Source organism: Drosophila virilis, chromosome 2, assembly GCF_030788295.1.
Source record: "Drosophila virilis strain 15010-1051.87 chromosome 2, Dvir_AGI_RSII-ME, whole genome shotgun sequence".
In the NCBI taxonomy this organism is placed as follows: domain Eukaryota; kingdom Metazoa; phylum Arthropoda; class Insecta; order Diptera; family Drosophilidae; genus Drosophila; species Drosophila virilis.
The window spans coordinates 3708872-3724805 of record NC_091544.1 but is presented as its reverse complement, the minus strand read 5'-3'; the positions used below and the strand labels follow the sequence as shown (position 1 = coordinate 3724805).

The 15934-nt window shown below is 43.5% G+C and overlaps 1 protein-coding gene across 1 annotated transcript in view; it reads right to left on the bottom strand.

The window, feature by feature from the left end:
* Dhc98D (Dynein heavy chain at 89D) overlaps positions 1-15934 on the bottom strand; it is a 37990-nt gene that overhangs the window by 1280 nt on the left and 20776 nt on the right. Inside the window, exons 30-44 of the mRNA XM_002058665.4 lie at positions 15764-15856; positions 15526-15686; positions 15105-15429; positions 9400-9588; positions 8690-9346; positions 8487-8629; positions 8068-8432; positions 5699-8004; positions 4920-4991; positions 3812-4280; positions 3604-3746; positions 3000-3330; positions 2807-2938; positions 568-779; positions 61-201 (exon numbers count right to left, since the gene is read on the bottom strand). Coding sequence (XP_002058701.2) covers positions 61-201; positions 568-779; positions 2807-2938; positions 3000-3330; positions 3604-3746; positions 3812-4280; positions 4920-4991; positions 5699-8004; positions 8068-8432; positions 8487-8629; positions 8690-9346; positions 9400-9588; positions 15105-15429; positions 15526-15686; positions 15764-15856 — 5739 coding nt within the window. The remainder of the gene's footprint in view (positions 1-60; positions 202-567; positions 780-2806; positions 2939-2999; positions 3331-3603; positions 3747-3811; positions 4281-4919; positions 4992-5698; positions 8005-8067; positions 8433-8486; positions 8630-8689; positions 9347-9399; positions 9589-15104; positions 15430-15525; positions 15687-15763; positions 15857-15934) is intronic.

Here is a 15934-nt window from a genome sequence, read left to right as displayed (position 1 = left end):
ACTGATTTGGTCCGTCAAGCTGATTAATGGGCCGCTACTGTGGCCGGGTATGCGACTCACCTTTAAGTGCTCCAGCCAGCTGGCCAGCTGCTTGCATGTGGCCGGCGCCAGTTTGGCCCACGAGGCTGGCAGCAGGCCATTGAATAACGAGTTGGCAATGTTGTCCAGGATATTGTCCATGCCGATTTCGCCGGCGATGGCCTGCGGAGAGCATGCAATTAAATTAAAAGGCACAACGACAGCACATATGCATGCATGAATGGGTGAGGGGCATGACTATTTGTGTGGGCGCGGCGGCATCTATGCCAAGACAATGGCAACGGCAGCAGCAGCGGCAGCGGCAGCAGCAGAGTTCATTTGCATTTGTAAATTTATTTTGGCAACAAAATGCAGAATCGCATTCGAATTTGCTTATGGGCAGGACGTGGGCGACCACGAGCATTGGCACGAGTCACCAGCCAAGTTGGCAAATGCATAAACAAAATGCAAAACAAAGCTGAAGGATTTATGTGAGCTGCCCATTGACAGGCGCTGCTAGAGCCACAGCCATGGCAATCTCTTAGTTACCTTGCGCAGCAGCTCCAGCGTCTTCTTGATGCGCACCACCAGTATGTTAAATCGGTCCAGCTCCTGCAGCAGCACCACGCCTGTGGGTGACAGACTCATTTGGATTTGTTTGCGGATGCGCCAGGTCTCGAAGGCGGGCGGTAATTTCTTCAGTATTCCCGCAGCCACTAGGTCGATGAAGTCGTCTCGGCTGATGCCGCCCGAACCCTCACCTAAATGGAGGAGTTGTGAAATAAGTAAGGATTGACAATGGCAGAGAAAGCTCCCATTGTTATATATGCAACATTTGTGGTTTACACTGTTTCTTTTTTATACCCTTTTTACATTTTAATTTTTATTTATTTCTTGTTTTTATCCTCGACTGTTCCGATTTGTAATTGTCAATTAGCAAATACTAAAGCTCATGAATATGCAAATTGTCGGCAGTATTTCAGAGGTACCCTATAAAAGCGGAACATATTCGAAGAGAAGCAGGATTAAAGAGGACATTTTTTTTTGGAAAGTACACACCAATTTGTGTTATATAAGATTGATTTTTGCAGCAATTTGCATGTAGATCAGTATTGACGTATGTTCCCATAATTTTGGGATTGTTTATATATATCATATATCATATATCAACAATATCGCTCAATGAAAACGAATGGTCAAATTTTCTATATTCTATAAATAGAATTGCAATTGCAATTGTTCTGTGTGAAAGTAAAAATATTTAAGGTCAATTTCATCTGTTAACACAAAAATGGTAGTATGACGGCGAAGTATGAGGCCGAGGACGCGGCCGAAGCCGAGGTAAGTTCATCAATAAAGATCTCTTGGAACTATTAATTATGGTAAAACGGATGCTAGATTTGGGGTACCAAAAATAGTGTCACTTTTCACCAATCTACAGAGTATTTCCTAGTCTCTCCTTTCGTACAAGTACATATATATATATATATCACGGCAAAAATTTGTTCGATTGTACTTGGTAAATGTTCGTCCATTTCCTTTATTTTTTAAATCAGCTGCATCGTCGCGCTTATTATTTCATTTAAATGTAACAGGCTGTCTGTAAGTGAGGGAGCGGGGAGTCTGTTTACGTTAAATACTTTACCAGTTTTGACATTGTTTGGTGTCCACTTGGTAGCTGCGTTCGCGCAAAGGTGTTACAAAAAAGCAAAAATTTGGTTAAATTGAACATATATATACATGGAGTTAAAACATTTTTGCACAATCATTGGACATGGCATACGCATGTACGTATGTGTGTTTGTGCATATATTACAGCATCGAGTACGAGTGCGAGTGCGAGTGCGGAAAGCGGAAAAGTGCTCTCTGATGGCGGTTTTAACACGCTTAAGCTCGTAACGCAAAATTATCGACTTTCGGGTGACGTTTTCACCAATTTTTGTTGTTGCGAATGAGAGGTTTAAACTGAATTCGCAGCTTTTTTGCGGCGATTTGTGGCGATTTGCGGTGTGCGGGTGGCTATAAATGCGTGAACGAATGTATGTTTGAGTATGTGTGGGTGTGTCGAGTGTGTGTGTGTGTGTGTGTGTGTGTGTCGAGTGTGTGCTTCTATTTTAATTTTTAATGCATGCCCTGTTATTGTATGCCGGCTATAATGGCGCATGCAATAAAGTTAATTGCAAAACCGCAACTAATTAATTAAATTAAATTAAAAATTTAACATGCCCAAAATGCAACAGAAATGAAAATCAACAAGATAAAATGTAATAAACGGCTGACAATTGGCACACGCTGCATGTATGTAAATTAAACCATTTGCTTGTAAATGGCTTCCGTTTTTTAACCGAACTGTCAAACACTTTATCGGATGCAGATACATGTGTAAGCTCATGTCACATTCAAGCAGCAGGTCAATTTTCAAAATGCGTATAAAAAACTAAAAAAAATATAAATATATATACCTGAATATTTCTTATATTCGTTTAAGAATTCGTATTACAACATAAAATATTAATTGCAGATAAAAATAAACCGAATTAAATACGACATATAAAATCATTAAATGAGCAGAACATACTTAAGGTCTGATTGCAGGGAAAATATTTTCGAATAAAAAAATTGGCTAAGCGAATGCATTCATAAATCTATGAATCTTTAGTAAATACATATATGTATATAAAAACTTGCAAAAATCTAAAAGTCAACTTGGTAAGCATATTGAATAAAGTGTGGCATGAAATCAATGTACCCAGAATTTTTTGGTGTACACCATTGGCCAGTCACTCACCAGTTTGTGGCTGCAACTCAATCAGGCTGTTCCAGATATTGCGCGCGGCCATTGTGTAATAACCGATTTCCGCGTTTGGATGCAAACCAAATACATCCGGCTTATTGACCAGAGGCAGTTTGTCAATGTGGGCTATGAGCAATGCATTTCGTTTGTTAACCATGTCCCACTAACAGATGCTCTGACTACTTACCAATGAAGTCCTCTTTAAGTACAGTCTCCTCGTCGGGCAGGCAATAGTCCACGTGCTCATCCTCATAGAAGTGGAACGATTGGAAGACATCGAACAGAAAATCGCCCATATATTCATTCATATAGCAGTTGGTAATGCGTCGATCGAAATCGTCAATGACTCGGCCGCCGTACATGACCTCGCCAATGAGATACTTGAGACTATTCCAGGGTATCTTATCCTCGGCGCAGCGGCTCAAATAGTTGCGCAGAATCTCCGTGCATACCTCAAAGTCCGTATCGTTGAAATCGTACGCTATATTCCAGCCAAGCTTATCGTATTTGCGGCGCTCCTAGTGTATAGGGAATTCGAATAGGGAGGGCATGTGAAACAGATTAATTTGGGAAAAAGTAACTGCGCTATCAATAACAGTTTGCTGAGCAAAAAGCACAATGGCAGCTCCATCAATTGGCCAACTTGGGCGCAGTTGTGTCCAAAATGCTCTCAACAAACAGCTAAAAATGAACAAATTAATAAATAACGAAGTGCATGGCACAGACGGAGCAGCTGCGCCAGCCCTTCGTATGCAGCTACAAATTTGGCTTTTTGTTGTCTGAAAACTCACTTGCACAACACCATGGAAGAAGGCGAGCACATAGATTAATGGACGATAGGCGCGATGAGAGCACGCCTCCAGACGATCCTGACGCACCTTAAAGAATGTCGAGCGCAGGTTCAGCTTCAAGCCGTTGGGCGGTTCAGTGACCACTAATTACAGATAGGGTATGGAGAATATAGGGGCTTATGGCTTATAAAGCTAATAAGATATTTACCCTTTAGGGACTTTTGCAATATGCCGATGGGGAATGTCGGTGTTGGATCAGTGGTAATCCATAGCCGAAAGTCCGGATGCGGATTCTCGACCTTGTCCAGATACTTTTCCAATTCGCGCACAAATTTTACCAGTAAATGACCATTTTGCAGCATCAACCATTGACCCTGTCTGAGGGCGGTGTCTAGCATTGTCAATGCAGTCTTCTCCTGCCCCTGGCCCAGTGAAATGTGACAGAAACTGCCCATGCCTCCGAGTACGATATCGGCCAGTTTAATCAGATCATTGGTTGGATCTGAGCCGGCACTGAGTATGAAGCAAACGGGAATCGAGGCGGTCGTCTGCTCATAGACGGCGGAGAAGCTAACTACCGGTGGCATAATATAGAATTCATCCATGGTCTCCACAATGTATTGATTTATGCAACGGAAAATTCGATCCACACGGAAGCAGCGCAGGAACAGCAGTTTCTGTGGTAAGAGCATGAGAAATGAATCGGCCTTAGACATTGGACATTGTAATAGCACAATGACAGCGACGATGACTGACGGCGCTCATCGATGTGCCATATAGTTAGTCCTTGCCAGAACTTGTATTGTGGCTGTCGCCATCGTCCTTGTGGTTTCTAGCTTAGCTCAAGTGCAAATTGGGCTCGCCGCTGGTTTCAAGTGCGACTGCCGGCGTAAATTGCCGCTCATCTAATGGCTTGGAAAATTGATAAAATATGGTAATGCACACACCCGCACACACACACACACACACTAAAGATACAGCCATGCTGGCTGACAAAAACAGGCTGCTAATAACTTAAGCAGAAAATGTGCGCCAAAGTTGCAGGACGTAGCAAAAGTCGAGTAAAACTGAACCAGCCCAGACTGTGTGTGTGGGGGAGTTTGTGTAAGAGCATGGCTGTTATGTGTGTGTGTGTGTGTGTGTGTGTGCGGCTTGTACATAATAATCCACTAGAAACGAGCATAAAGTACGAAATCCAATAACGCTCGATGGCAACGGCAGCTCCTGGCAAGGACCTACTCGGACTAGGGCCAAGCGGCAGCCACTTGAAGCTGAAAGCATGCAAAGCAAAAGCACACAGGAGCAGCGGCACTTGCCTGGAATGCATTGCATTTGATGTTGTACTCGCCGGGGCATTCCACCTCCTCAGGATTCTCCAAGTCGTACCACTGCACCACCACGGGCCATGGGCATTCGCCGATAAGTGCAAACAGAATGAGCATCGGCAACGGAAGCCATTGAATGCCACATGCCAGTCAAGAACAGTTCCAGCGACCATCCAATGTCCAAAATTGTTGTCGTCGTCATCGTCGTCGTCATCGTTGTTGTTGTTGTTATTATGTATTTTTATGGGGTAGTCACAGAAGCAGCAGTTGATAACAGGGCATTGGAGTTGACGTTGACATAAAGATGGCGCACCATAATATCGAAAAAGCAAAAGAAACAAAAATAAATAAAAATGTAGAAAATATGAACATGGATTGCTTAACCCATTAACGAACGCATATAGATAACGATTCTGTCAAGCATATTGGCGCTTGCTTAAAGGTAAGCAGCAAAATCAAACATACGCGATCTAGCCGGTATTGCCCGACTAACGTATACTCTGTACAGATACGCACACAAGCAGACAGCATTATATAATATTTATAATCTTCATAAAGCTTGGCAACTGCATATGTATATATAGATGGACTTATATATTGATATATGATAGTTAATTTAGCTTGAGCTAAATGAGAACTATTGCATATAGGTGTGTGTAGTAGGATAGCATATATCATGCTTGATTTGTCTGCAAATTTTTGGGCTCTATTCTTTTTCTTTATTTTTTAGAGACTCTGACAATTTAAATGCCTTACCCAAGGGGACTTACCTGCTTCCACTCTGTCAAGTTGAGACTGAAATGATCTGGCAGAGAGCCAAACGTGTCCGGAAAATCAAAGGCTAATTTGAGGACATCCTCCCAGCTCTTTTCAGGCAGCCATTTTGTGGGATTACTGCGCTCGCTCTTTGTCAACGCGATGCTGCCCTTGATAAAGAAATCAATTTCCGCCTGCGACAGGACTCCATCACGCTGCGCCAGCTTTGTGGCGATCTGGAAGGAGAAGAGCAGCTTGTGCCGCTCAAAGATGCCCGTGCAGCCATAGCAATAGACATTCTCGGTCAGTGTCTTGATTATGTTGTTTAGACGCTTGGCCAACACCGTGTCCGGCACAGCCTTACGCAGCGAGTAAACAAAAACATCAAGATAGGCGGCGAGCGCATACTGATACATGCTGTTCACCGTGGCCATGTCGGCGAGAGCGAAGAAGAGGACTGCGCCGCGCTTGGCAGCCGCTCGATAGCCGTTGCGTAGGATTTCAATGTCGGCGGCAGTGTCGCTGGCCAGCTTGAGCTGCTCCATGACAAGGCCGGCCTTGGATTTGGTGTTCTCCAGAGTCTCGACCAGCTCGACGTTGTCCAGCATGTTGCCCGTTGAAGTGGCCAGCTCGCGCAGGAGTGAATCTTCGAGTTGCTGCAGCAGCTGTTTATTCTCGCTGGTTTGGGCTATAAGATCCGATCGCTGCTGCTCTAGATCAGGACGCTCTGTGCCAACCACAACGCTAAGCAGCTGATCTTCCAGACCCGTCTGGGTTACTGTGTAGTTGATAACCAAGGCCTTGGCATAAACAGCGGGATCAAATTTGGGATTGGAAAACTTGGTGGTCAAGTAGAGTCGGAATCTGTGATCCCAGTCGACTTCCTTATCGCCCAGCATGGTAAACTTGCGGCCTCCCTGAACACGAATATTCTTTTGCAGAACGTCATCAATGACAGGATCGATGTAGTCGTCCACATCTTCGAATAGTACAGGCAAGCCATACATTATGGCCATTTCCAGCTGCTTTAGGAAGTCCGAATCGCTAAAAGACAGCACCTTGAGATTATTACGATATTCCCTTTTGCGAATCCATTGCAGCGCTTGTAGTTGAGGATCTATGCAGAGTGGAAAACGCGAGGCACGCATCGTTAGAATGCCGTTCTGAATGGATAGCTCATCGGGCGGCAGGCCCTCGTTGGACCACTGCGAGATCTCAACATCGGTGGTAAGATAACTATCAATTTTCAGTGGCAATTTGGCTGGTATGCCCAGCGCAACGATATCCTCCAGCCAGTCGTCGAACACCATAGTCTTACGGAACTCCCATGTGAAGGCACCTGTATAAGCCAAGAACGAGGCACTGATGAGGCAAACGCCAACGCTGTCGATCAGCTGCTGACCCAGGCTGGCCATCTCAGCGCTCCAACGTATTAACTCAGAAGAAAGACCACTGATCAGCTTATCGGATGCAATTAAGCGGCGTTCGGCCTGCTGCATCATCTCGGTCAAAGCCCGCATTTGCTTCATGGAGGTGGCATAGTGCTGGTTAAGCTCATCTAGTTTTTCCTCCAGCTTTTGAATCTCAGAGTTCAAATGATTTAACAGCTTTATTTGCACGTCCTGCTCCTCAACCAGGAAGTCGACGCGCTCTTTCTTCGGCTTGACCTCGCGGTAGACATCAAAAAAGCCGAGCACCGCCTTCACAAACTTTAACAAGCCCGCTCCGGCTACCGAAATTTTTCCCATATCATCGAGATTTTGTGTTTTCATATGGGTGCGACAGGAGGTGATTTGCTTCTGAGTTAAGGCCTCGCAATCCATTTCCATTAAGCTCTTAAGGAAGTTCACATCACTCATCATTCCCTTGGCACTCTTCCAGCTGATCTCCTTGATGCCCTTCAATATGGCAACGCACTCGCATACAACCTGCACGGCGGCCGGGGGCGTGGCAAAGGAACGAATCTCAGTGATCTGGGCTTTTTCTAGTTCGGAAAGCGCACGACGCGCTTCCTCTAACGCTGGCATTGCATCAGCCAATATCTCCTCAGCCTCCTCCTTTTCGACGGCAATTTGCTTGCCCTTAATTTCCACCTCGACGGACTTTTCAGACGCTTCGGCCTTTTTGGTGTTTGCCTTAAGCGTGGAAGACTCTATGGTAACCAACATGGCCTCGCACTCCTCTGCTGCAATGGCAACGTTTTTCTTCTGCTCTGTCACTATAATGCGCAGCTCGTCGATCTGCACAGAAGCCTCTTCAATTTTCTTAATACCCTCCCCAAGACGTTCGCGCTGTTGCATGATGTGCTTATGCTTCTCCTCTGGGTAAGGTAAAGGTAATAATAAATGTAAATCAATCTTAAACTTGGCATCGTTAATCTTACCCAGTAATCCGAGATAGGTGTTGATATAGTCCAAGTAGTGCTTGGGAGTTACAAAATTACTACGCCTCAGCTTCGTTTGATAGTCCTTGGAATAGTCTTGAATGGTCATATGAACGTGCACCACATGCTCGATGATCGCCTCGCGGTGCAGCGGAGGTATCATGGGGTGCTCGGTGAGAAACAGCTTTGCCACAGCATAGAGCGCCTGCTTGGGCCAGGGGAATACCCAATCTATGTACGTGCTGCCAATGAGACCGGGGAAACTACGGCAACGATTGCGGAGGGCATCGCCAGCTGGAGACATGCAGAGTACCACGTGTAAGTTCTCGGCGCAGGTGCGCAGGAAATAAGCCCAAACAGAGTCTCTGTGATAGGAAGAAGTATTAGCTGGGGCTTGGATAAATCTTTCAGGTTCTCACTTGGATGCAGAAAGACCCTCCTCTTCGGCATACTTTCGCACATGATTGACAATCCCGTCTTTATCTTCATCTGCAAATAATGCAGGCACTTGGCCCACCGTTAGAATGTTGTTGATCAACTCCAAGAAGCCCTCCTCGGCTATCTGCAAGTGAGGAGAGCTGTTAGTCATATCAGTAATAATTTGAACTTATTAAATACACACCTGTGCGCCTGTAAACAGGAACACGACCTTCTTGCGCTTAACTCCAGCGATGTTGTACAATACTTTAAGGTCCTCGCGGAACGAGGTTTCGTTGTAGCCACGGGAAATTGTGATTTCAAATACCTCGCACTCGGCCGCAAAGGCCGAAAGGCGAGTGACACACTTCTTGCCGCAGCCCCCGACGCCAATGAGCAGCACATGACCGCGATTCATGCGCAGTGTGCGATGCACCCGAGTCAGATGCTCCAAACAATCCTCGAACAAAACTAGCGTCATTTTTTGTCTGCGTTCGCAGTATTCGCCCAAGATCTCGGTGAATAAAGTGTAGACCGCTTTGTAATCTATGAGATCTTCGTAGAGGCGCGGCTCAGATTCGTTGGTGAAATTGCGAAAATCGCCGAAAACCAATGGATCACGCAGCACAAAGTCCTTCAGCGACAGAATCACCTCTGGGCCCTCATCACCCTCCTCTTCCTCCTCTTCGTCTTCCTCTTCTTGTGCTGCGGCAGCATCTTCGGCAAGCGCATCGTATAGTAGTCGAGCCTGTGCTTCTGCTGCTGCGGCTTCCAAGTCAATGAAACCATGTTCTTCCTCAAACTCGGGGGGAAAACGTTCTTCCACCTCGACGGCCAAGTTGCGACGCACATTGGCTATGTCCTGCGTGTTGAAGTTAAGCAAATGTACTCGACCTTACGGGAAAGCTTACTTACCGCTTGCGAAATAAGACGATCGCATATTATTCTGGTGAACTCATTACGCCAGACACGTATGAACTCTCGAAGGCCCTTGAAATTCTCGGGATGAATCAAAAGCATGCCGGCAAAGATGCGCGACAGATCCTTCAGATTAAAAATGTAATGGAACTTCGATGGCGTCGGCGGCAGATCTACAATGACCATCTGACGGGCCCGAATGACAACAACAGTAATTAGAGAAGGCATTTGCAAGTGGCAAGTTTGCAAGTGGCAAGGGGCACGCCCTACAAATCAATTTTATCTCTACTGCTGGCAATATGCATTCAAATACTGAGCATCCTATTCGGGAGGTGGAGAGGGGTCCAGGGGACCTGGACAACTTGCATTCAGCTAAATTTACAGCCATTATCGAGCTGCAGTTGCCGCACCTCTCCAGTGCTGGCAATTCAATTCAAATAATTCATTTTATTCCATTTCGTGGGACATTAATATCTTTTGGCCTGGCGCGTCGAGTGTGTAAAGAAGACATACGAACTAGACAGGCCTGGGTAGGTACTACTCTACTTCTGAAACTGGAAACTGCAGGTGTGAGTAAATCATATTCAATTTTTTTTTTGGTTTATTTTTTTTTTTTTTTGGCAGTCACTGTTGGGAGCTGGTGCTGCCTCTGCGTATGCTGCTTGTGGCAATTGTGGCGACAAATGCATTTTTATCTGCACGCAATGAAATGCGATAATATTTTAGTGTCAACAATTGTTAAAAGCACCATAAACTAATGCTCCTGCCTTCGGAGGGTGACAAGGGGCAGCGTGCTGCGAAAAGAGCCATCTACAGTTCAATACTTAAACATAATCAAATTTCGCTCCAGCCAAGATGTGCTGGCAAAGATAGGCGGAGCACCGAGACAGACCTAGACACAGTCAACTAGGCAGCAGTCAAGGCGGGTGACCATTGTGTAAAAGGCCAAACAGCAAATGGCAATGCTACCAGCCCCAGCCTCAGCCACATCCATAGCGCCAGACTTGGCCCTCACTGGGGCGGCACTGGCATCAACTGACACCAGCACTGAGCTGTACTCGAAAAACCAATGGAGCAGCCATGGAGAACGACGCTCCTCTTGGTGCATTACAGACCATTGAATAATTTCCATTGTATGGCAGCGAGGCAGCAAAGCAGATTATGAAAAATTGCCTTTATTTGCATATGTAAATCGAATTTCATAAAATTTGTGAGAGATTTTAAAGCGCTCTTCAGAATGCGATAGCTTTTTGTTCGCCCCGCACAAGAATTCATACAAATTTCCTACAACAAAAAATAAGTTTCGATTTTCGCACCGACCTCTATTTTGTAAAAGCGTGATGTAACCCTTGCCATTTTGTCGATTTGGGTCAAAATTTTGGATTTCCTTTTTTTGATGCCAATCGTTAGAACTGATTCTTACGAGTCAAAAATGGCATAAAATTCCAAAATCGGACATTATTTGACGGAAATATTGCAAAAAAACATCAAAAAGGTTGAATTTACGAACGAATCTGTTTTTTGTCAACAACATTGTTCAACCCATCGATGATTAATTTGTTTGAATGCCAATTGATGGTAGGGATCCGTACGCATTCAAAAAGGTATAACATTTTAAAATCAGACATTATTTACCCGAGATATTAAAAAGAAATCATCGAAAAAGTTTCGATTTTGAAAAAATCGTGATGAAGGTCATATCTCCGCGGGGAGTTATGTCGTTTTGGAACGTCATATCTCCGCGCGGAGTTATGTCGTTTTCGAACGTCATATCTCCGCGCGGAGTTATGTCGTTTTGGAACGTCATATCTCCCCACGGAGATATGTCGTTTTGGAACGTCATATCTCCGCGCAGTGTTATGCTGTTTTGGAACCTCATATCTCCGCGCGGAGTTATGTCGTTTTGGAACGTCATATCTCCGCGGGGAGTTATGTCGTTTTGGAACGTCATATGAGTTATGTCGTTTTAGAACGTCATATCTTCGCGCGGAGTTATGTCGTTTTGGGGCGTCATATCTCCGCGCGGAGCTATTACCCGAAATATTAAAAAAAATCATCGAAAAAGTTTCGATTTTCGCACCGACCTCTATTTTGAAAAATAGCGTGATGTAACCCCTCGCCATTTTGTCGATTTGGGTAAAAATTTTGGATTTCCTTTTTTTGATGCCAATCGTTAGAACTGATTCTTACGAGTCAAAAATGGTATAAAATTCCAAAATCGGACATTATTTGACGGAAATATTGCAAAAAATCATCAAAAAGGTTGAATTTACGAACGAATCGGTTTTTTGTCAACAACATTGTTCAACCCATCGATGATTAATTTGTTTGAATGCCAATTGATGGTAGGGATCCGTACGCATTCAAAAAGGTATAACATTTTAAAATCAGACATTATTTACCCGAGATATTAAAAAAAAATCATCGAAAATGTTTCGCTTTTCGCACCGACCTCGATTTTGAAAAAAATTGTGATGAAGGTCATATCTCCGCGGGGAGTTCTGTCGTTTTGGAACGTCATATCTCCGCGCGGAGTTATGTCGTTTTGGAGCGTCATATCTCCGCGCGGAGTTATGTCGTTTTGGAACGTCATATCTCCAGGAAAAAGTTTCGATTTTCGCACCAACCTCTATTTTAAAAAAAAAGCGTGATGTAACCCCTCGCCATTTTGTCGATTTGGGTAAAAATTTTGGATTTCCTTTTTTTGATGCCAATCGTTAGAACTGATTCTTACGAGTCAAAAATGGTATAAAATTCCAAAATCGGACATTATTTGACGGAAATATTGCAAAAAATCATCAAAAAGGTTGAATTTACGAACGAATCGGTTTTTTGTCAACAACATTGTTCAACCCATCGATGATTAATTTGTTTGAATGCCAATTGATGGTAGGGATCCGTACGCATTCAAAAAGGTATAACATTTTAAAATCAGACATTATTTACCCGAGATATTAAAAAGAAATCATCGAAAAAGTTTCGATTTTGAAAAAATCGTGATGAAGGTCATATCTCCGCGGGGAGTTATGTCGTTTTGGAACGTCATATCTCCGCGCGGAGTTATGTCGTTTTGGAACGTCATATCTCCGCGCGGAGTTAATTCGTTTTGGAACGTCATATCTCCGCGCGGAGTTATGTCGTTTTGGAACGTCATATCTCCGCGCGGAGTTATGTCGTTTTGGAACGTCATATCTCCGCGCGGAGCTATGTCGTTTTGGAACGTCATATCTCCGCGCGGAGCTATATCGTTTTGGAACGTCATATCTCCAGGAAAAAGTTTCGATTTTCGCACTGACCTCTATTTTGAAAAAATCGTCTTGGAACGTCATATCTCCGCGCGGAGTTATGTCGTTTTGGAACGTCATATCTCCGCGGGGAGTTATGTCGTTTTGGAACGTCATATCTCCGCGCGGAGTTATTTCGTTTTAGAACGTCATATCTCCGCGCGGAGTTATGTCGTTTTAGAACGTCATATCTCCGCGCGGAGTTATGTCGTTTTGGAGCGTCATATCTCCGCGCGGAGTTATGTCGTTTTGGAACGTCATATCTCCAGGAAAAAGTTTCGATTTTCGCACCAACCTCTATTTTAAAAAAAAAGCGTGATGTAACCCCTTGCCATTTTGTCGATTTGGGTCAAAATTTTGGATTTCCTTTTTTTGATGCCAATCGTTAGAACTGATTCTTACGAGTCAAAAATGGCATAAAATTCCAAAATCGGACATTATTTGACGGAAATATTGCAAAAAAACATCAAAAAGGTTGAATTTACGAACGAATCGGTTTTTTGTCAACAACATTGTTCAACCCATCGATGATTAATTTGTTTGAATGCCAATTGATGGTAGGGATCCGTACGCATTCAAAAAGGTATAACATTTTAAAATCAGACATTATTTACCCGAGATATTAAAAAGAAATCATCGAAAAAGTTTCGATTTTGAAAAAATCGTGATGAAGGTCATATCTCCGCGGGGAGTTATGTCGTCTTGGAACGTCATATCTCCGCGCGGAGCTATGTCGTTTTGGAACGTCATATCTCCGCGCGGAGTAATGTCGTTTTGGAACGTCATATCTCCGCGCAGAGTTATGTCGTTTTGGAACGTCATATCTCCGCGCGGAGTTATGTCGTTTTGGAACGTCATATCTCCGCGCGGAGTTATGTCGTTTTGGAACGTCATATCTCCGCGCGGAGCTATGTCGTTTTGGAACGTCATATCTCCGCGCGGAGCTATGTCGTTTTGGAACGTCATATCTCCGCGCGGAGCTATGTCGTTTTGGAACGTCATATCTCCGCGGGGAGTTCTGTCGTTTTGGAACGTCATATCTCCAGGAAAAAGTTTCGATTTTCGCACCGACCGCTACTTTGAAAAAAAGCGTGATGTAACCTCTTGCCATTTTGTCGATTTGAGTCAAAATTTTGGATTTCCTTTTTTCGATGCCAATCGTTAGAACTGATCCTTACGAGTCAAAAGTGGCATAAAATTCCAATATCGGAAATTATTTGACGGAATTATTGCAAAAAATCATCAAAAAGGTTGAATTTACATAGTCTTTGATTGTAAGTATGTATGTATGTGTGAATGTATGTGTATGTATGTATTTTGATGCAATTCCATATCAAATTGAAGTGGCGAAGAGCTTATTCAATTTACAATTGATGATCTTATTTTTTGTTTTATTTAAAATTTGTGAGCGTAAACAACAAAATGAGAAGCGAACAAAAACAAATTTATACGTGGGCAACGTGTGTCTACAGACACACACGTATGTATGTGTGTGTGTACTATTCATTTGTTATTCTTGAGGCTATTGCATGCAATTTCCAAATATTCAGCGATAAGCTCAAGCAATGCACACACACATGGACAGACACATGCATACATAGCTGTACACTAAATTTAGGTACCGACTGTATATAATATATATTTGCGTGTGTGTGTGTGTGTGCATATCTTCATAGATGTAAGCGAATCATTGTGTCGATTTATGTAAGCAACAAACTTCGTTTAGCTGCCAACTTTTGATGTACATACATATATATTTGTAAATACACTTGCGGTCAAAATAATAGTACTGCATGCAATAAATTCAAAAGCTTACGTTCATATGAAATGTTTTTAGACGCAGCGAGTAAACACAAGCAAAACGTGCTCTGGTCGGGAGTGCCCGACTAAGGGATGCCCTGAACATTCTTCTAACACCACCAAATGACGCACGCAAGGGGGGGGTTGGCAGCGGCGGCGGCGGATACAATTATACAATTAAATAATAAGCAAATATATATAGAGTATATGTATATGTAAATATCTCTATATAAAAAACTGATTCTCTTGACTGACTAATTGATTGGGGTTCAAGCCGTCGGGTTTTTTCGGAAAATCGCGAAAATCGGTTGTGAGAAACTTTGTTTCAAAGAGTGTGAGAAATGTTTTACACTCTCCACAGAATCCATTTTTCCTTGACTCGAAAACAAAAAATAGTATAAAAATATTTAAACTGTTTTTAACAGTTTCTTAAAATAAAATTGGAGTGTACCTTTGTCTAACTATCTTGAAAATGTTAGTTTTTATAGTAATAATAATGATTGTAGGGAGAAGAGGGAGGTTTCGATACCTGGGCTATAGTATAGAAGATTAGGGTAACGCTTCACCAATATTAGTGAAGAGAAAAATTAGATTAAATCAGAACAATAAATATCAAACCTTGAATAACTTGAGAGTCATCACGACAATTATGTCGGCAACCATCATAAAGCGCTGCTGGAACTTTGAATATGTTAAATGGCCTTTAAAGATGGACGAGTAGATTTGGATGAGCGACTCATCATTGGGGAATATGATGTTGTAAGTGGAGAACATGCTGATGAAGCGCGGATCCACTTCGTTGCGACCGCCGCCAGCGGTGCCCATGGCGGCATAGAACGTCATATCCTTAAACTTCTTCCAGTTGAGATCCTTGTCTCGGTCGTACATGCCACCCCGCTCAAAGAACAACTTTAACAACGCAATGGGCTGCTGTGTACCATAGCTGTGGGGAAAAGTCGAGTGAAGTACTTTGCAGTAGGGGAGCGGTAGGGGAGACTATCAGCTGTCGCTGGCAGTCGCCTCTTTGGCTTATACTCACTCATCCACCTGCGGCATGTTCATGTCATCAATAAAGCAGGCAATTTTCTTGCCCATCGGTGGGCCATACGTATCCTTGGTGCGCTTCTCGACAGCCGCCTCTAATGTGCGCTGCACATCCAGCGACGAGGTTCTCGATGAAAAATTAATATTGAGTATGACCTGAAAAAGTGGCAAAGGTTTGAGAGAAAGCTATATTGCGTGCAGCTCTTCGCTTGTGCGAGACTTTTTTCAATTACATTGACAGACGGATTGAGATTGCGCAAATATTGCATGATAGTAGCCGTCTTTGATGTGCCAGCCTCGCCCACCAGCAGAACGGGTCGTTTGATCTGTGAATCCAATCGAAATTAATATTATCGTTGAATAGACAGGTAAATAGCTCGAGGCATTCGTAACTCATCAACTTA